Source organism: Drosophila subpulchrella, chromosome 2L, assembly GCF_014743375.2.
Source record: "Drosophila subpulchrella strain 33 F10 #4 breed RU33 chromosome 2L, RU_Dsub_v1.1 Primary Assembly, whole genome shotgun sequence".
In the NCBI taxonomy this organism is placed as follows: Eukaryota; Metazoa; Arthropoda; class Insecta; order Diptera; family Drosophilidae; genus Drosophila; species Drosophila subpulchrella.
In genome coordinates this window covers 8,539,563-8,560,366 of record NC_050610.1, presented here as the reverse complement: position 1 = coordinate 8,560,366, position 20,804 = coordinate 8,539,563, and the positions used below count along the sequence as shown (strand labels likewise).

Below are 20,804 nucleotides of genomic sequence, written 5' to 3'. Positions count from 1 at the left end.
TTTGTCGAATTCCCACATTTATACCACTGGATTTTTCTGTAATCAGCTGATATTTTGCCCGCGGCAGTTTTTTGGCTCATACGACACACATCATGCAGCTCTGTGTGCCACCGCTGTTCAACACTGTGCGCGCGCAATTCAAATTTACTCGCTGCTAAGGCAAAGTGCAAGTGTCTTTTTACAAAAGAACAACTTGGACAAACTATTTTTGTACAAAATAAAAACATTAAAATTACATAAAAACTGATAATTATTTTTTCTTTTTTTAAAAATTAAATTTTCATTCATATTCTATACATAAAATTTTACATTTATTGAAACAATTCGAATTTGAAGACAACCCAACTGAAAATGTGCACAAACTTAAATGAATTAGGCCCTTTTATATTTCTAAGTGCCCCCTTTTATCAGCACATGCCTTGTTTCGATAAAAAAAATTAAATACAAATACTTTTGAATGCTTCCCCACGGGCACTTAGATTTTCTCAGAATCCAACGAAACTGTTTCTTGCTTTTTTGTGAAGGGAATTTACTGAGCATATTTGCGAGTTCTGATATGGGGGCATTAAAACAGTAAAATTTATAAATGAAAAAATTTGATAACAAGAAGTCGTAAATTGCAATTCCCGGAATTGCCCGCCATTAAAAACACGATTATGGACACATGTTATATTTATTCATTATGCTTAACTTAAAGAAAAAGAGCGAATTATGAGGAACACACTCATGCTTACAAGCTGCTGCTGTAATTTGGTTTCTTCAATATTTTTTAACTTTAACAAAAATCACAAAAAATAATAATAACACAGACGAACCAAGATATCAGACTAATTGATTCTGTAATCCTTTCGTAACTTAATAATAAGCGCTAGGCGATTGAAAATGTTTTGGAAAGTGGCTGTTCATCGTTCTTGGCTTTTCGTTTCTGTTCAACTAATAATACTTAATTATCCATTTTGTATTCGACGAAATTTCCGTTTTACTGACGACTACGAGCTAGAGTTACACTTTAAGCTAATTTGTTGCTTGATGCGCGCATTTTCCTTCGTTCTTTGTGTATTTCCTTTTGTTTCCAAGAGTTGCTCCTGTTGCGTTTTGGATGGTTTGCAATTGAAATCGTTCGTTACTTGGCTAAGTAGATGAAACGCACCGAGTGAAGAGAGATGGATAGATGATGGCTTGATGGATAACTATGAGCAAGTTTCTTTTGCTGGGTGGCTGAATATTAAATTGCATTGTTGGTTGGGTGGTTGGCAAACGCAGAGCATCTGAGCTGAGTTCCCTTGCGGTCCGGAGTCGGCACTTAACCATCGGACAGGGCGGGCGTCACCCATCCGTACTTCTCGTGCGTCTTCACCAGCGAACGGAACGACTCCTCCGCTTGGCGACTGTAGATAACATTGTATATTTTAATTATATATATATTTTCAGTTAAAAAATCAACTTCCTTACCGAGTGAACTCCTTTGTACTCTTTGGTTTGCGCGTGATCCTGCCCTGACCCTTGACCACGCTGGCTGCGAACTGCATGATGACCGCCTCCACCGTATAGGCACTGGCCCATCCGCGCGGCGTTAGGAGTTCCATGCAGATGGCGCCGCCCTCCATCACGTAACCCTTCTCGATGCGCGGCTCCACCACGCGCATGAACGGCGGGGCGAAGGGGAAGTTGTCGGGGAAACTCAGGTGCAAGAGGATGGCCGGCACACCCATCTCGACCATGTCTTTGGCCAAAGGCGAGTCGGGATCAATCACGTGCAGGCGCACGTGCCACTCGAACAGACTGTCGTTGACGAGTTCCACCTGCAAGCAATTGTTTTGAGTGTTAAGCTTTATGGATTTGTAAATGCTGCAATAAGAATCAACAATGAGAAATAAAGTGCTTAAGAACAGAAAAAGAAAAATCATATCATATGATATCTAACTATTTTGGAATCCCCAAAAGACTAAATATCCAAATACTCCATTTGTAGGAGGTATTATTTTCCGATCATATAAAGTCGGTCTAGCCATGTCCCTCCGTCGGTTTCTGCTTTAAGTTTTTAAGCGGGACAAAACCTACTCAAAAGTTCTTTCTATTGCAGGGTAGTATTATAAGTCGGAACTAGCCGGATCGGACAACCATATTTCATAGCTCGAATAAAAAAAAACACAAAATAAATTGAAGAAGCTAAAAAAAGTACATCGTTTCCGCCCTTCCTAACAAATTATTTTCTACTCTTTAGAATATCATTTTATTTATTTCAGAAAATGGTATTTTATTTGAAAAACATTTATAAGATTAGGAACGATAGGAAAATTAATATGAACAGAATAATACCCTCGTTGACTTTGATCGTATTTTCTTTTTCTTTTAATAAATATCAGTAAAGCTAGCTACAATCGTTATACATTAAATATCACTACTTCTAATAACTGCAAGGTTACCTAAACATCGGCTTGCCGAACTTATCTTCCTTTCTTGTTTCATATGACTTTAAAACTCAGGTCACTGTTGCTGTTTAAAATAATCTAATCTTTGGTATTCCCCTGCCCAAAGGTGTACATCGAACTCAGGACTCACCGTGAAGACGGCATCGTTCTTGCACTGCAGTCGCTCCATTTCGCGGTACTCCTTCATGAGGCGGCGGGATCGAATGGTCTGATCCGGCGCCGCCACCAGTTGGCGTCCCGTCGTCGGCGCCACCCTGAAAGTTGGATTTCAAGTTCCGGGGTTAGCTCACCAGATAGATTATAAGGCAACTTATTTTATGGAAATTTCGGAATACAATTTTTTTTAATTTTTTTTTTCCACTCACTTGTGATCTTGTCGTCGCCGCTTGCCTGGGGAGTCCCAAACAGCCTGCTCGGCTGCCATTCGCACTACTGCATTCTTGGAGGCACCAGATGATCCGGATGATCCGCCGCCCACTGCTCCACCGCCCATTGCCCCGCCGCATCCCGCCGAGGAGGGAGCTGCCCCCTCGTGATTGTTATTGTTGTTTGTGTTCGGACTGCTGCCAGTGGCGCCATCAACCTTGTCATTGTTGTTATTATTTATGTTATTATTATGGTTGTTGTTGTTGTTGTTGTTATTATTATTGCTGGACTTGTGGAAGATTTTGCGGAATGCAGTGACAACTCTCTCCTTGGAACGCGACGACATCTTCCTGGCTTGGATTGGCTTGGTCTCTCGGTCTCCGACAAGTGGATTACTCTGGGCTCTTGATTTGGTATTTCTGAGTTATTTGAGCGGTGGCTTTTGATTCACTAGTTTACAAGTATTGTGTGGGCGTGGTGGTTCAGTCTTCTTCTTTAAATTGTTCCTGGTGCAATGTGTGTGTGGGTGTGTGAGATTGGTGCTGAAAGTATAGAAGAAGGAATAGTTTTATATTTGTTTTTATATTTTAAAATGTAATAAGCTCAATTACATATCACTTAATAAGATCTAAACGATCCGTCTTGATCTCAAAAAGTATATTTAAGCGAAACCAAAAGCCTGACTAAATCTTAAACATTTAAGTTTTTGAGTCTTCGCTCATTTCTAGATGATGGCATGCAGAAGAAATGCCTAGATTAACATTTTCTCGGGTGGAGCTTGTAAAATTAACATACTTGTGCATGCTAAGGATGCCATTACTTGGAATTTGATTCCCTCCGAGCAATTTTCATATTTTAGTAGACCCTCCCCAACACAATTATGCGACCTTGAACTAGCCCGCCCGTATTTGTAACCCAAAGCACAACAATGACTGGAGATACTTTACCATGTCTAGCAGTCATAAGCACAAACACACATCCTTGGCGAACTTTTCCAAGTGAATAACAACACCACCAGCCAAATATGTTAAATACTTGCCGCCTCAACGAAAACAAAAGGACTCATAAAGGCGGCAGTTTCTAAAAAAAGGGAACGACATAAAAACATATTTCGTCGTAGAAAAATAATTTCAGAGGGTGAAGGAACGGCTTAAAGGAAGAAGGTCAAATTGAGATACACATGGGAAAACAATTATCATGAGATAGGATACAAATCTAAATTGTGACATCATACATATACTAGAAATATAAAAATGATACTGTTGTAAAACACCAAATAATTTATTATAATTCAGATTATTATAAAATATATTTTTTTATTAAAGCCAAACGATGTACTTCTTTCTTGAGTTTGTTGTGCTTCCTACAAGTTTTTATCGTTCATAAAATTTGCATTTAGATACGAAGGAAACCAGATATGGGTATACTTTAATTTTTGTGCAGGAGCCAAACACTCGAGGCGCCCAAGTTTTATATCAAAAGTTTACTAAGCTTCTCGAGAGGCGCTTTCTCAACTCATTTTTTTTCCTCTAAGCTGTGGATGCCAAGGAAACACAAACCCTCTTTTAAATATTATATCACCCCCATCGAGGTGTCCGAGGTGTTGACCATGGTCTGGCCAAATTGTTTGCCTTTCGCATAATTAGCTTTGACCCCAGTGCACTAGTCCTCAAAAGGGATATCTGGGGTCACTCCTCCTGCGCTTCTGGACGGAAGCCAAGAGACCCGAACTCGGTTACCAAGGACAACAGATGTGGGCGTTACATTTTTATCGACGTGGGTGGGGCCAAGGGACCATTATTATTATAAAAACACATTTAAGTGTGGGCTAGGCTGAGAGCCAGGAGATCAGATAAAAGCGATACTAGGGAACATACGTTTGCCAAAAATTAATGCATTCAGGTTGAACTTATAAATTACTTGGGCTTAATTTATGTGTTTTTCTCTTTTTTTATATATTTTTCCTGGTAAAATGTCGGATCTGATAAAAATGTTTATGGAGTTTTTAGGAACATATTTGTAAATGTTAACAGATCAAATCGGCTAGTTGGGAACTCCCTATTTCGTTCTATGCTTTCATAAATTATTATCTCCGAATGAGGTTAAGAAAAAGGATTTACTAACAAATTAGTTTTATATGTAAAATCGATACCTATAAACTTTTATTACAAAAAATGGGCCATAAGTTGTTATTTGTTGGCCACCTTTATTGGCTATACTAATTTGACTAATTATGCAAATTAATGAAGAATAAATGACCTTTAATAAGTAAGCTACCTACCAATTAGGCATTCCAAAAATTTGAGTACACTAAGCTTTCTCATATATGTTGTTCGCAACCCAGCCAAAGAAAGTTTTTGTATAACTTCTTTCTTAATCCTGGTAAGCCTACAAATCATAAATAATTGATACATAATCCCGGCTAAAGTAAGGGAATTTACTCCCTGAAACTGACCCAAGGACTCATTAAGAGTTAACTAACTTCGAACTATTAAAGACCCTCCCCATATTTTCCTGCCAGGTAGGGGCATTTCCTTCCTGCAGCTCTTGTATGCTCAACTAAAAGTATTTTTAGACAAAAATGTTTGCACTTTTGCTTTCAGCCAGGGGCACTAAAAGCAACGATAAAAAAACTGACCAAGGCCGAAACAAAGGCGCCACAGGAATCTTCTGAAAAAAATGAGAAGAGAAAAAGCGCGGTGAAGTCACTTTGATGGCAATACGAAATGTAATCTGGTCCCCGACACACATTTTCTGCAGTTCTTTCGCCATTTATTTAACCAAAAAAATGTCAACAATGTTTGACATATTTTTTATACTTGAGCGCATACAAACTCTCTGAAAACTAGGGTGAATCGGTTTGTCTGCAGGAAAGTAAGGGGTTATAAAAATCATACAAAATCTAATATTATTCCAGGTTTCTTAAATTTTTATAAACTCTTAAACCTATTATCTTGGACGTTGATGCACTATGGTCAGTACAAACAAGTGGCCCTACGACACCAAGCAAAGCTTGTTACGCGCGGAGCCCATCACCGTTTTGGGCGAGTAAACATAATCGCGGACAAAGAAAAGGACAATATAACAATAGACAATTAAAAATACAGGTCAATACACGAATAGACAAAATACATCAAGTTAAACTAATTAGTTACTAGAGAGGATAGTATTATTGATTTAAAGATAGGAAGTGAGTCAGTAGTAGATATTAGATGATATAGTCTATTATAATCATTGCAAAGTACTCTAAAAGGTTCATGCATTGCGTAATTAGAGATACAGTGATTTAATACTAAAGGAATATAGTTTCTAGTGAATCTATTTGGCACATTAAAATGCAGGCGACCCAGTAACTCGGGACTCTCTACATCACCATGAATAAGATTTCTAATAAACGTAATACCAAGCATAGTTCTACGGTTAGCTAACGATGGTAAGTTAATTAGAAGTAGTATACTAGAGTAGGATGGTAGTATTAGGCTTGTATCCCAGTTAAGTCTCCGTAAGGCAAATATTAAGAAGTTTTTTTGCACAGACTCAATCCGGTCTATATGCACCCCATATTGGGGACTCCAAACAGGAGCGCAGTACTCAAGAATTGGTCGGACTAATGAAATAAACAAGGTCTTTGTGACATAGGGATCATCGAATTCCTTCGACCACCTTTTGATAAACGCAAGCACGCCCCTGGCTTTATTTACCATAGTAGTAATGTGATCGGAAAATTTAAGTCTAGGATCCATGTAGACTCCAAGGTCGTCAGCATGAGTTATCCTATCTAACGCACAACCACTCAAAGTATACGTTGAGTAGTGGGGGCTGACACGAAAAAAGGTCATTAGTTTACACTTAGAACCATTTAAATTCAATTCATTATCCATGCACCATGTTTGAAATGCATTTAGATCCGATTGTAAAGCTAAACTTTGTGCGGGGTCATTATATTGCAGGCACAACTTAACGTCATCTGCGTACATAAGAACCCGTGACTTCGTTAAGACTAATGGAAGGTCATTTATAAATAATGTAAACAGGAGCGGACCAAGATGACTTCCTTGTGGTACACCGGAAGTAACTCGGATTAGGGATGACAAAGAGTTTTTAAAAATGACCCTTTGAGTCCTATCATTCAAATAACTTAAAATCCACCTAAGAAAATCACCTGGAAACCCTAAAAGGTCCAATTTCCGGACTAAAATCGGGTGATTTACAGAATCAAACGCCTTACTAAAATCAGTGTAGACCACATCAGTCTGACGATTCTTTCTAAAACCTCCTATAACAAATGAAGTAAACTCCAAAAGGTTGGTTGTCGTTGACCTACGTTTTATAAATCCGTGTTGACAAGAGGAAATAAGGGACCTACAACTGTGTTGTAAATGAGGCGTAATAATGTTCTCAAAGAGCTTCGGTATTGCTGATAGCTTTGAAATACCTCTGTAATTACATGCGTTCAATTTACTCCCTTTTTTATGAAGCGGGATAACAAACGATTCCTTCCATCTGTGTGGGAAATCGGATGTTTCTAAAGACAAAGTAAACAGTTTGTGCAATGGTCTACACAAAGTCTCAGCGCAATACCTAAGCACACATCCAGGGACTCCGTCAGGACCCGGAGAGTAGACTGGTTTGACCCTTTGCAAATCTAAAAGAAGTGAGCTTTTACTTATAACAGGACAACAAATAAAGTTTGATTTAGGAATGACATATGGGTAAGACTGATCTGGAGGACTTGATGTTGAATAGGTGGTTTGAAAAAACTGTGCAAAAAGATCGGCTATGGCTTGATCAGTGCTAGCAGCCGAATTTTCAAATTTAAGTGATGATGGGTAACTAGAAGATTTACGCTTTGTGTTAACAAAATTATAAAACTGTTTTGGATCCAGTGTAAACTGGGTCTTGCAACGAGCTAAATAGTTTTTATAACACTGAGCGTTAAGCACGGTGAAATCAGACCGAGCACTTAAGTATCGGGAAAAGGCAGCTTGTGAACCTGAAGCTCTAAACTTTTTGTAGAGTCTAGACTTTACATTTTTAAGTCGTGCCAGCTCTTTGTTAAACCACGGAGGTTGGTTTGAAATTTTAGGATAATACGTAGGAACGCATGTATCAAAAACTTCGTTTAATATGTTATAAAATATATTAACCGCTTCATTTATATTAGTACTTAAGTACAGATTGGACCAATCCGAGCAAGCTATAAGGCTATTAATGAGTGCAAAGTTCGCTCTACGAAAGCAGGGGATGCGTTTAGCTATTTTTTCAGATACTTCATACACTTTTGTACCCGTGTCAATAGTCAGCTCTAGCGTTGGGTGATAAGGGTCTTCTGGTAAAGTAATTGCAGAGGTTCTAGCTATGCAGACACAATCTGGACTGGAAACAAAGCATAGATCCAGTAATCGTCCTAAGAAATTTAATACATGATTTACTTGAGACAATGAAATATCAAGCAAACCGTCAAGAAAATCATGCTGCGTTGAAGGTAACAGTATATTTGAGGTTTCGACGGTGGACCATGTCGCCTTAGGTATATTAAAGTCACCTAAAACTATTAACTGATCCCTATCTGATAGTTTACTTGAAATAAACTGGATAGCGGACAGATGATTCGCATATGTCGGGAATTCCGATGATGGCGGAATATATGAACATGTTATGTATATAGAAATACCCGGAAGGGATAGTTTTATACACAGAAATTCAATGTCATTTATTTCGTCGGACGTTATTACTTCAGACGTTAATTCTGAGTCAACTGCAATTAAAACTCCACCTCCACGTCGGGACGGACGATCAAGCCTGTAAGTTGTGTACTTACTTGGAAAAACTTCGGAACTTAGAACTTCCGGTTTTAACCAGGTTTCAGTAAAAACAATAACATGGGAAGACAAGGAAAAACTATCAGTATACAATTTGGTCAACTTACTTTGTATACCTCTTGTATTCTGATAATAAAGCTGAAGAAAAGAATCTAGTTTTTTGAGATAGATGAGGATGTAGATGTGGATGGCTCTTTAAAGGGATTTCCAACTTCCTTTGAGCGAATTTTCTTTTTTTTAGCTTCGTACTCTTTAACAAAAATGCCAACAGGCCAAAAATTGGCTGAGCACATAGTTGCAAAATGAGCACAGGGAACACCGATCTTAAAAGATGATACTTCCCTAGCATATGGAAAATTAAATCGCTCAACCTTTAGATCATCAATCTGAACTTTGTTACGGATATAGGCCGTAATGTCCAGGGATGAAAGATCAGGATTTAGCCGAGAAACAAAAATTTGTTTCCGCTGCGGTACACAGGTGACAGGTTTTGGTACTACGGCATTTACGGCTGCACTACCAGTTTCATTAGGTACTCCGGACGTTAAGTCAACATGCGGCGTTGGAATTATTAAAGTACTGTTTATAGCAGATTTTTCGGGCGTCTCATGCGGCAAAATCTCGCGTCCTTTGCATTCGGAAACCGAATCTTTTTTAGCTTTCGATCTCAGTACCATTTGTGCGGCGGCTGAGATCGACTGCTGTGCTGCAGACCCCGGATCGCCAGAGAGAGTTACACTAGCGGCTACCGTGGGTTGTCTATCGACCGCGATCTTTTTACGCTTAGGAGAATCGGGCTCAGATAGCATACGGCTAGTGAGCTGCAACTCAAGCGCCACAAGCAGATCCGTATTTTTACGGCTGTTCCGGATTAATTCCGTAACAGTGCTTTTTGTAAGCCGCCTTATAGAGAGTGCCTGGGTTTCATAAGCAATGCATTCATCACAATAGTAGCGCAAGCCACTTCTCATGTCGATTGCATCGCGTACCAGGCCCGAATAGCCAAGGCATTTTGCATGAAAAATATTCTCACACGAATGGCACGGAATGCTCTGTTGTCCAGCCGAAATTAACGACTTGCATTTCTTTAAATTGCAGACAGCCATTATCGCGATATTCCGAACCACAGTGCCAAGAGAATAAAGCTACGCAAGTAAAAGAGAGAGTTAGAGAGCGGGAGAGAATGAGCGGGAGTAAGTAAGCTGGGGGAGCGTAAGTTTTAGATGTTCCAAAAACAAAGTTATAAGCGGGAGTGCGGGAGAGCGGGTAACTACCGTTTAGACACTTACCGCTCCAAACAGCGTTTGGAAGAAAAGAAGAAGGCAATTAGAAAAAAACAATAACAACAAACACTGCACAGAGATTAGACGTGCAAACTAATTTTGTTAATTTAAACACAAAACAATCACTATGCACTCGCGAAGCGAACGGATGTTGTTAGGGACATAAAAAGTTATATAGACGTATGAAAATATGAATTAAACCCCGATGGTTTATGGACAAAAAGAACAAAAATTCGGAGCGCAAGACAAAAACACGACCGTTCGCTGAAAGAGTTTAGTCGATTAGTCCATTTGTCCATTTAATGTTTCTGTATTTCTGTGTTTTGAATTTTTTTCAAACGAGATACCCTAATGCAGCTATATAGATTGGGCGACAAATTGACTGCGCCGGTTGAAATTACAGTAGTCACAGAAATATATCTTATCTGGCGCCACGAAAATCGATACGGACAGACCCAAAGCAACACCCGCACCGAATGACCCTCCCCACAAACTCATTTTTCGCCTTTCTTGATTTTACCCCACTCTATAACTGACCTACCCCGCACAGATATTTAATAATAGCCTCCGGACTGGCTGGAAATCACACTCCTCCTTATTTGCCATTCCAAATATAGATAGCGGAAAAATGTCGTTAAATCAAGTGGCAAACCCTCTTTAAAGTTTTCTTTTGGGCTGTGGAGTAAATGGTTTTTTAATTGAGTTTCCCAACGGAAGAGACTTGTTTGGTAAAGTCTTTCATTTTAAGTGAAAAGTTTATTCCTTTTCTCCCATTTTCTGTAAAACGTTTCTGAATTACTTGCCTTTCGAGCTTATAACACATAAAGACATCAGAATTATTATTTTTTCGATAATGTACTTAACATGATCTTAAATCTTAACTGATTTAAGTATTTAGTACTGATCTAAAGGCTTTAAAAGCGTGGGAAAGTAGCAAAAGTTACCCAAACAATTAGTAAAAACTGAATTTTCAGGACTCACACATAAATGTAGGTATATAAAATAACATGAATATACGGTTCGTGTACCAAAAACAACTCAGCTCATGTTTATTGTTGTTTTGATTTCTGCATGCAAATTTTCTGGCCTGTCGCATGCAAAAATTCTGTATGCAAACACGAAAGTAAAAGGAAAAACAATAACACGAACTGGGAAAATGCAAAAATGTTGAAATTAAGAGAAAGAGTGAAAACTGTGTCAGTTCTCGAAACATTAAGGGGATTCTTATGGTTCTTACTCTCCTTTCGCGCTTACATATTGATTTTTCTTCCTCGCGACATTTTTTCCGAGCAATTCTTATTGAAATGCATAAAATGTAGCTGGGAAACATTTCAATACACCTTAAAAATAATCGGTTTATTTACTGTCTATTTAATGAATGTCTGAAAACTTGTTTCTTTTTAAAAATAATATGTAATATTAACCTAATAAAAATAACAATTGTTCATATTAACAATAAATTTTTATAATTTTTTAAATTTTCAAATATATAAAAAAAATTGAATTTCAAACCGACAGTTTTAAAACATTAAACATTTTTTATTATTTTTTAAACCTAATACCAAACTCACCATTTAGAAATTTAATCTCGGGGTTCTAATCCTTATCGGTTTATGTTACACCTTATAAAAATGCATTTAAACACATTTGAAAACTACGATTTCTTTAAGTGCTGAAAGCTTGTGAGAGTGAGGTCGTTAATCAACTGTTTGGTGCAGCCGCTGAACAATGCGGAAATATTTGTACAGGGGATAGGTGGGAGGTGGGGAAAGTCGGCGAGAGAGATGCTGACTAATGGCCCCTGCAACAGTTCTTTGTTCTCAGCCATTAGCGAACACCTACCATGGCACACACCCACAGAGAATTAATCCCCCCATTTTCTTGACCATCGAGCGCGGTTGCCATGGCATCCAGATTCTCGCCCTCTCTTTCAGCTTTTGCACTTGCACTTATCCCATAAAAAGTAGAGAAATTATTAAGTGAAAATACAATAACAATAATATAAATATAGCAGGCCTTCTGGTCTTTCTAAAAAAAAGCTAAGAATAGTGTTTAAGTGTGTGTTTAACTGACTATATATAAAAGATTAGATTGTTTTAATCATTATCCAATACATTTATGGACGGACTAGGTTCGATCTAACGTTTGAGTTTTTATATACATTTTTCTTTAAATATAATTTATGATTTTTTTTACAACTGTAAAAATAAGGAAAACAAACCATAAACGAGATTCAGGGGTATTTATCTTAAGAAAACAAGAAGGCGGATAACAGAAGAGTAACCTAATAAATTGATATAAAACAATGGCCTTGTATGTTTTTAAAATTACAAATTTATTTTGACATGTTTAATATTTGTTTTAATATTTCTCATGTTAATTGGTTGGTGATTTTTAGTTATGTTGTTATATATAGCTAAATTGCCAGCACCGATAGTCATCCTATACAGACGCTCTGCGGCGATGGCATTGTTCTAGATGGAAGTCCGAGGGTCACCGCTTGTTACGGCTTTGTTAATTTATTTATAAACAATTCCTCGGTCGGACTCTCGTGCACATGCAAATTGAATTAAGCACGGATTGCTTTTTCTCTTCTCGTTTTCGTCTTTTTCCTCGGCATAGGAAGCTTTTAAATGTGCATTCAGCATTAATCAAGGCCAGCCAGCACCACAATCGGTCTCCTTTATTTCCTGGTTGCCGATGCTAACCAAATCGAAATGCTTTGTCACTCGATAAGGTTCGTTGACTCTTGCCGGGCCCAACAATTCGCGTTAACTGACTAACGGACAGTGACTGATGCTGATGGTTTGACCCCGTTATGGTCCCACAGAAAGATATATAACGAGCAGAAGGTTTACCTCCCCTTCTGACCTTGGGAATGTCTCTGTTAGTCTGTTTATCATCTTGATGTGGCGCCATAACACATGGCACTCACACCCAGTAAATGTAGCAACAAGAACCTATTGAAATAAGAAGCTTACCGCAGCTTGGAATACACTTTAAGGATCTTTAAAATTATTTTTTTAAGAGTACCAGGCTTTTAATACTGAATTGAGTAAAATCTAACTAGATTTGGTAATAGAAAGAAAAATAAATATACTTTTAAGAGTCGAACGTAAGATACAGCTTTTTTATCATTAAAGAAAGTTAAAAAAGAGACATCTCTATTTTTAAATTATTAAAGATATAGTAAATAATTATTTAATACTGCTTTTAAAAATATTTGATAAATAAAAATAAATAGCACAATGTATTTCTTTGTCTTCCTTTCACAGCTTTACTGTAACTGCCAACTTCTCCTCATAAAAGAAGTAACCTTCTTGGAAAGGACATAAGCACTCCTATGCTTTCTCAGCACATTTTGTTATGTATTTATTAAGACTCCGCCAGGCAGATATGGCACGTAGATATAAACAGAGGGCTCCTAGACAACCGACAGCCACAAGATGAAAAGCCTGGCCAGGACCTAAGCTCCTCAGTTTCCCTACTCCGCAATATTTTTTTTTTGCCCGCTTCAATGCTGGCGCGTGTTTCATTCAAACGGAAGCCATTTATGAAATTGCTTTCGACAAGAGAGCTACAAAAGCAAAAACAGCAGAAGCCACAACAATGGCCACATCTCACGGGTTAAAAGTAGACTTTGACATGGACATCGGGCAAGGGATATGCTTCACATATACGCGTCATTTGATGACGTGCGCGAGTGAATTGCGCGCTCGGACTGGTCTGTGTCCAAGGTATTACACAGGAAAAAATCAAAGAAAAATTTAGATCAGCTCAATTATTAAAAATATTGCCTTAAAAAGATTGTCAAGGTATTAGATGGATTATACCGAAAATCATATGTATAAAAAGAAAGGAAGTTAGCTTCGGCAAGCCGAAGCTTATATACCCTTGCAGCTATAATTATTAAATTTAAAAACACAAAAAATGATATTCCCAATAGTATAAGATAATATGTCAAAAAACACCGAAGCTATAATTTGTTTCATATTATTTTCCTACCAATTTTCCGATCGTTCCTATGGCAGCTATATGATATAGTCGTCCGATTTTGATAAAATTAAATTCGAAACTCAGAACTAATTAAAAAATGTTATTTCCAAGCGTAGGAGGTTATATGTTAAAAAACACCGAAGCTTTAATTTGTTTCATATTATTTTCCTACCAATTTTGCGATCGTTCCTATGGCAGCTATATGACATAGTCGTCCGATTTTGATAAAATTTAATTCGAAATTCAGAACTAATTAAAAAATGTTATTTCCAAGCGTTGGAGGTTATATGTTGAAAAACACCGAAGCTAAAATTTTTTTCATATTATTTTTCCACAAATTTTCCGATCGTTCCTATGGCAGCTATATGATATAGTCGTCCGATTTCGATAAAATTTAATTCAAAATTCAAAATTATTTAAAAATTGTTATTTCCAAGCTTAGGAGTTTATATGCTAAAAAACACCAAAGATATAATTTTTTTTTCATTTTTTTGTCCGATTATTCCTATGGGAGCTATAAGATATAGTTGTCCGATCCGGCTGGTTCCGACTTATATACTACCTGCAAAAGATATAAGACTTTTGGGAAAGTTTCAGCCCGATAGCTTTAAAACTGAGAGACTAGTTTGCGTAGAAACGGACGGACAGACGGACAGACGGACATGGCTAGATCGACTCGTCTAGTCATGCTGATCAAGAATATATATACTTTATGGGGTCGGAAACGTCTCCTTCACTGCGTTGCAAACTTCTGACTGAAATCAATATACCCTCTGCAAGGGTATAAAAATCAGAACAAATATATCATATATCATATATGTATAAATATATCAAGATCATAAAGTAGCAGTATGTTGCATTTCAATTTACGTATACGTTTGTATGTCAGTACGAAATTTAAAAACTTAGTCAAGAATTAGCGTTTTGGGAACGGTACAGATATCTATCTAACACAGTAGTTTTACAAAAATTGTAAGAACCTTTGACATAGAATATTGACGTCCAATGTTGATAATATTAAACACATTTGGATGATTTATTTATAATTTATCATAAGAAGTCCTTTATCCTTTTAGTACAACAAATTGTTATACTACATACTAATTTAACTTTTTGATATAGCTACCCCAACAACGAATTTATCGAAATTTAATAGATTTATGTGAGAATTTTTTTCCTGTGCATCTGCGTCTATGTCGATAACTCGTGTGTGAAGCGACCTGTCAATTTGGCTTTCGTCGGGTGTCAAAGTTAAGCACTTTGGATAGCGGTTATTGCACACGAGATAAGCTTCAAGTGCTTAATACCTGGGGAGGAGACTATTGTTGGACGTTTTACATTACGTCTACTGGGTTATTGAATTTTGGCTAAGTGCTTGGTAACCATTCAACAAGTATGCTATACAGAATCAGTAATCAGGGATAAAGACAAAAGTCAATTAAAATTTCTTTGCTCTTATATTGATAGTCTGAAATGTTTTTGTTTTATAAATATTTTTTTAAGATCAGGCTTTTTTGGAAGAATCACAAAGCTTCTAATGTTATGATATTTCCAAGAAACAAATGTTAATATACAAGTATTGTAGTATTGAAGAAAAGTATTGTAGTATTGTAGTTTTGAAGAAATTTGCAATATATGTACAGCCATACATCAACATACCATCTCAAATGAAAAGTCCACCCAATTCGGTTGGAATTTGGGTGAACAAGGTTTACAATAAGTTAGACCTTTAGACCAAGCTTTAATCTCAAAACTCCGATGAGATGTGTCCGTTTTCCCCCAGGGAAAAAACACCGTCTGACGTCAATAGCTGACCTGGGGGCGAAGTGAAATATAAACGGACACACGGGACACAGGTAGTAAGTGCTACCTGCCATATTGTTTATGCTCGGTGAAATTGTTTATAGCCTGCCGCCGACACTCCCACTCATGTAAAATGCATAAATTCAAGGTATACCAGGATAGTTCATCTAATTGCCGGCGACCCTTTGCTCTTTTGTCTATTTATAGAGTTCCCCTTGGGAGCCTTGGCTCCTTTTCCCGGCTTTGACTCCCATTTCCATGGGTATGCATAATCAATTTATGCCTGTGCCGGGTTAAATCTATAAATTAATTCAGCCGTAAAAATAAAATGCCTACTCGGCGGGTCTATAAAAAGTTGATGTGCCAAAGTGCACACTCCACCACACACACACACCCACGCTAAGCTTCGCTGATCAAGTGCGATTTAAATGCGCAACATGTCAGAAGGTCGGGTCAGGACAGCAATTACAGTGGGCACTCGATAAGGGGATCACTTGGGAAATAAAATATTCAATTAACTATAAATAAAGTCCATGTTTTAGGATAGGTTTTAGAAATAACTTGTATTTTAAAAGCTGGGGATTTCGTAGACAGTGCTTTACTCTAAGTTAGTTAAGATTTCTATTCTACTCAATCTGTAAAAATTAAAGTTTAAAAACTTTAATTATATATAAAAGCTTACTAACTTTAAATGGTTTCTAGACTTATTCAGTTTTCCTATAGATAACGTTGGTAGCAAAGGCTGGAAATGGACGAAATAAGAATTCCATCTATACTCAAGTTTTGCATCAGATTCATTTTTGTTACCAAGTAATGATATCGCTGACGATATGCAAATTCTTTACGTAACTCAATCATTTTATAGAAACATTTTATGTAATAATATAACAAATAATACATATATAAATTATATTTTATATTTTATCATCAGATGTTAATAAAATATTACAGGATCAACAAGAATCCTATGTTTATAAGATTCAATTTTATTTCTACAAATTCCGGAATATGTCTATCAATTCGAAGTTTCTACTGTAGACGGAAGAGGATGCAAAGCGCCATGGCGATGGCGCCTGTTTAACTGTGCTAAGGATAAAGGAAAGCAAAGAAGATAAAAGAGAGGGGAATATTCCCTATATTATCTATCGTAGAGCTTATCCTTTCTCCCTTCCTCTAGTGCGAAAACGGAGCTCTGATTTCATTCATGAATACCAAATAATGTGGAGAAGCCTTTCCGACTTCTTAGCTCTCTATACATACATACAACATAAATTTTCCTATCTGCATGTCTATAAGAATGTTTGTATGTTGGTGGGCGTGAAAATGTCAGCAGTAAATACAATTTAAGCATTTTCCTTTGAGCTAAGATTTATTTCCTTGGTTTTCTTTTGCATTTCTTTTCATCTCCTTCTCAGTTGTCAAAGGCAATAAAGGCAAATACGCCAAAGGAGCAACAACAACAAACATGGAATTAAATAACCAACAAAACCCGAAAACTTTTCTTTGTACTTTTCCGAGGCCTTTTTCTTTCCTTTTGGGCCATATTTTTATCTGGGATTTTTCGTTGATTTTTTATTCTCGTTTGCGGCTTGTTAAAGATTTAAGGCAGTCTTGTGAAAACATACAAACTGATGGAATTATAAACCCAGTCGGTAACTTTGGAATGGTAATCATTTGGACAATCTTTGAAGTCCAAAAGAGTGGATACACTGAATTTAATGACTGTTGACTTGGTAGTATGTAAATATTAAATGAATTCTAATTTTAAGAACGTCCTTCGTAGAATTCCAGGAACTTTTTGACAGTATAAAAATAATCAACAAGAGACCAATTTTTCTTTGCTTTGCTTTGGTAAAGCCCATCCTAAAGGCATCTTAACAAATTGATGGAATTATAAACCCAGAGAGTTACTTTAGAATGCTAAACATTTGGACAATTTTTTAAGTCAAAAAGAGTGGATACCCTGAATTTAGTGATAGTTAACTTGGTAGAATGTAAATATTATATGAATACTAATTTTAAGAAATAGTATTTTAATGTAGAACTGCATGAGTTTTTGGAAAATATAAAAATAATCATCAAGAAACAGATTCTTCTTTATTTTGCTTTGGTAAAGCCCATCTTAAAGGCATCTTAACAAATTGATGGAATTATAAACCCAGACAGTTACTTTGGAATGGTAAACATTTGGACAATCTTTGAAGTCCAAAAGAGTGGATACACTGAATTTAATGACTGTTAACTTCGTAGAATGTAAATATTAAATGAATACTAATTTCGTAGAATTCCAGGAACTTTTTGAAAATATAAAAATAATCAACAAGAGACCAATTTTTCTTTCCTTTGCTTTGGTTAAGCCCATCTTAAAGGCATCTTAACAAATTGATGGAATTATAAACCCAGACAGTTACTTTGGAATGGTACATATTTGGACAATCTTTGAAGTCCAAAAGAGTGGATACCCTGAATTTAACGACTGTTAACTTGGTAGTATGTAAATATTGAATGAATATTAATTTTAAGAATTAGTATTTTAATGTACAACTGCATGAATTTTTGGAAAATATAAAAATAATCAAAAAGAGACCAATTTTTCTTTATTTTGCTTTGGTTAAGCCCATCTTAAAGGCATCTTAAAATGAAGAAACTTGACCATGACTGGCATCCTTGGAAAAACCACTTGCCTTGCACTGCAAAATAAGTCGACGAAAAGAGCACTTGAAAATGTTCAGTATCAAGTTCAATGAAAAGCTGGCATTGGCAGAGCGAGACAGAGGCAGCATCCTTCCCTTTCGCACTTGGGGCCAAGTATATGAATCCCAAGCAAATGTCAAAAGATAAAGTGCAATGAATAGGACAAGCACAAACATGTGGACAAACAACCGTTTATTTGACAGGCTTGTTTGCCAGTGTCATGCTTCAATTGAAAATCGAACGGGACAGGGGGATGGGGAGAGCGAGAGGGAGGGCTAGCTCGTGTAACACACAAAGTTCTATTTGAAAGAGTGAGAGGTCAAAAGCTTTTAATTGGCAAATTGTTTTGAGACGCCAAAAAGCAAAAAGGGATAAGGAGTGATGAAGAAAGGGGGGAAGAAGAGCTATCAAAAGAGGCAACACAAATACCCACACACAACACACACACTTACCAGGCGCAAAATGCAATTCGCTGTTTTTCTTGTTTTCTTTCCACGATTCGTGCTTATCAGTGTTTCGTTTTATCCTCGAATTTCTTCCCCTCTTGCAGCGGCACAGACAAACAAATAACCACGACGGGATAATCAATCAAAACGAAATATAATTGTTCCCACGGATTATATTTTTTATTGCGCGGCTAAGCGAAAAGCAATACTTTAGATTATTTCCTTTACAACTTTTACACTGGAGCACCAACTTTTCGCTGCACTTTTTTTCGCATTGGCTTCCGCCGGGTGCTTCGGTCATCAGTCGAAGACTTCTTATTGCTCGAAAATTGCCAGTTTCCAGGGAAAACGTCCGCGAATCAACCGAACCGAACCGAAAAACGCAGCCAGTCCCAACTTTATTGCTCGAAATTCGGCTCAATTCTCAATTCAAAACAGGAGGACGTAAGAAAACGTAAGTGTCGGCCGAACGTAAGTGTCAGTGAAAAAGGGAGACAGCCTCAGCGTAAGTGTCAGTAAAAAAGCGAGATGCAAGATGCTTCCCAAAACGTAAGCCAACGTAAGTGTCAGTAAAAAAGGGAGATAGCCTCAGCGTAAGTGTCAGTAAAAAAGCGAGATGCAAGAGAATGGAAGATGAGGAAAATCACACGCACACACAGAGCGGAATGTGATAGAGATGGGAGCAGCTGGTGTAAGTAGCGATGGCACTATCGCTGCAGCAATTAGGTATCGCTCGAGCTTATAGCATGTTCAGACAGACGAGGCTTCTGTGCTGTGCTCGGTGCTTACTCAATGACGCCACGCTGAAGTTCACTGGACTGCCAAGCGGCCTGTTCGTTCCATCTCATGACCTCACTCAACCCTTCAACACCTTCAACAAGAAGCCACATCAGCAACTTGATTTTGGCGAACTGGACTGTGCCTGCCTTGATGATTCGATTAGATCAGCGGCATAGGGAAGTGTTCTGCCCATAACGTAGATGTTCGTATGACTTCGGCATGGGTCTTCGGGTCTTTTTTTTCTCAGCTTCGGCGCGCTTTTTTGCTGCTGCGGCAGAGAATTTCAGTGCAAAGCAGAGAAACGTCACCCTTCAGCGCGCTGCTCGCCACCCTGCAAGCAAAAGGGCGATATTTCTATCGCCTGTCGTCCAGAAGTCACTTCTTAGTAACTTCTGCGCGATAGAACACATTTTACAAAAACAAAATATACATGTATCGCAAAGAAGTAACTTCCAAGTCACTTCTGGACGATAGAAAGGCGATAGTACACATTTTACAAAAACAAAAAGGGTCGGGATCGCGAAGAAGTAACTTCTGAGACACTTCTGCGCGATAGAAAGGCGATAGTAGTGAGTAAAGCACGCGATAAAAAGAGGTCGCGGTAATTTTCCGTTACCCCTTTTTTTCTGAAAATTTTTTGGGTCTTCCTTTTGACCCACGCCGTTATTTTTCGCCCGAGCGTCATTTCGTTGCGTGATTTGTCTGTGGACAGTGCGGTTTTGTATCAAATTTGTGCGTTTTAAAAATATAGCTTAGTTTTTTTCTAAATGTTTTTAATTGCTTAACATATTTAAATGTCCCCCCAACAAAGCGTGCGAAATTACGTGCTTATCGTGAGCTGTACGATTATTCAAACCTTTTTACGGACAAGCTAGCTATGGACACTACTTGGCGTGTATGTAACTGCGGAGAAACCCAGCATCCAACGATTCTCAACATATTTCATTGTAAAAGGTAATGCATTTTACTTTATTTTTACTTTGAACAAAAAACAATTTTTGCTTCTGTATCTTTTAGAAATGGTTATTAATAAATTTCTTATGTCGACGGAGCTGGACCTAAATAACATTGTTTAGCAAAATTTCCTACATGCCAGGAACCGTGTATACAAGCGGACAAAGCACGTATACAAAAAATAAATGAAAAGTATTAAAAGTAAAAAAAAATATGTTTTTATTCAAG

At 37.4% G+C, this 20,804-nt stretch overlaps 1 protein-coding gene across 2 annotated transcripts; it reads right to left on the bottom strand.

Annotated features, from left to right (window-relative positions):
* Nucleotides 1-654: 654 nt before the first annotated feature.
* LOC119546512 (ubiquitin-conjugating enzyme E2Q-like protein CG4502) lies at nucleotides 655-19,362 on the bottom strand. Of its 2 annotated transcripts, XM_037852837.1 has the most exons (6): nucleotides 19,094-19,362; nucleotides 18,849-19,033; nucleotides 2,798-3,340; nucleotides 2,563-2,686; nucleotides 1,453-1,802; nucleotides 655-1,388 (listed from the first exon to the last, which is right to left on the bottom strand). In XM_037852837.1, the coding sequence occupies exons 3-6, from the start codon at nucleotides 3,142-3,144 to the stop codon at nucleotides 1,304-1,306; spliced, it is 906 nt and encodes a 301-aa protein (XP_037708765.1). In that variant the 5' UTR covers nucleotides 3,145-3,340; nucleotides 18,849-19,033; nucleotides 19,094-19,362; the 3' UTR covers nucleotides 655-1,303. The 2 variants fall into 2 exon arrangements, with proteins under 2 accessions (XP_037708765.1, XP_037708764.1); XM_037852836.1 differs by having other exon boundaries at nucleotides 18,849-19,362.
* Nucleotides 19,363-20,804: the final 1,442 nt, after the last annotated feature.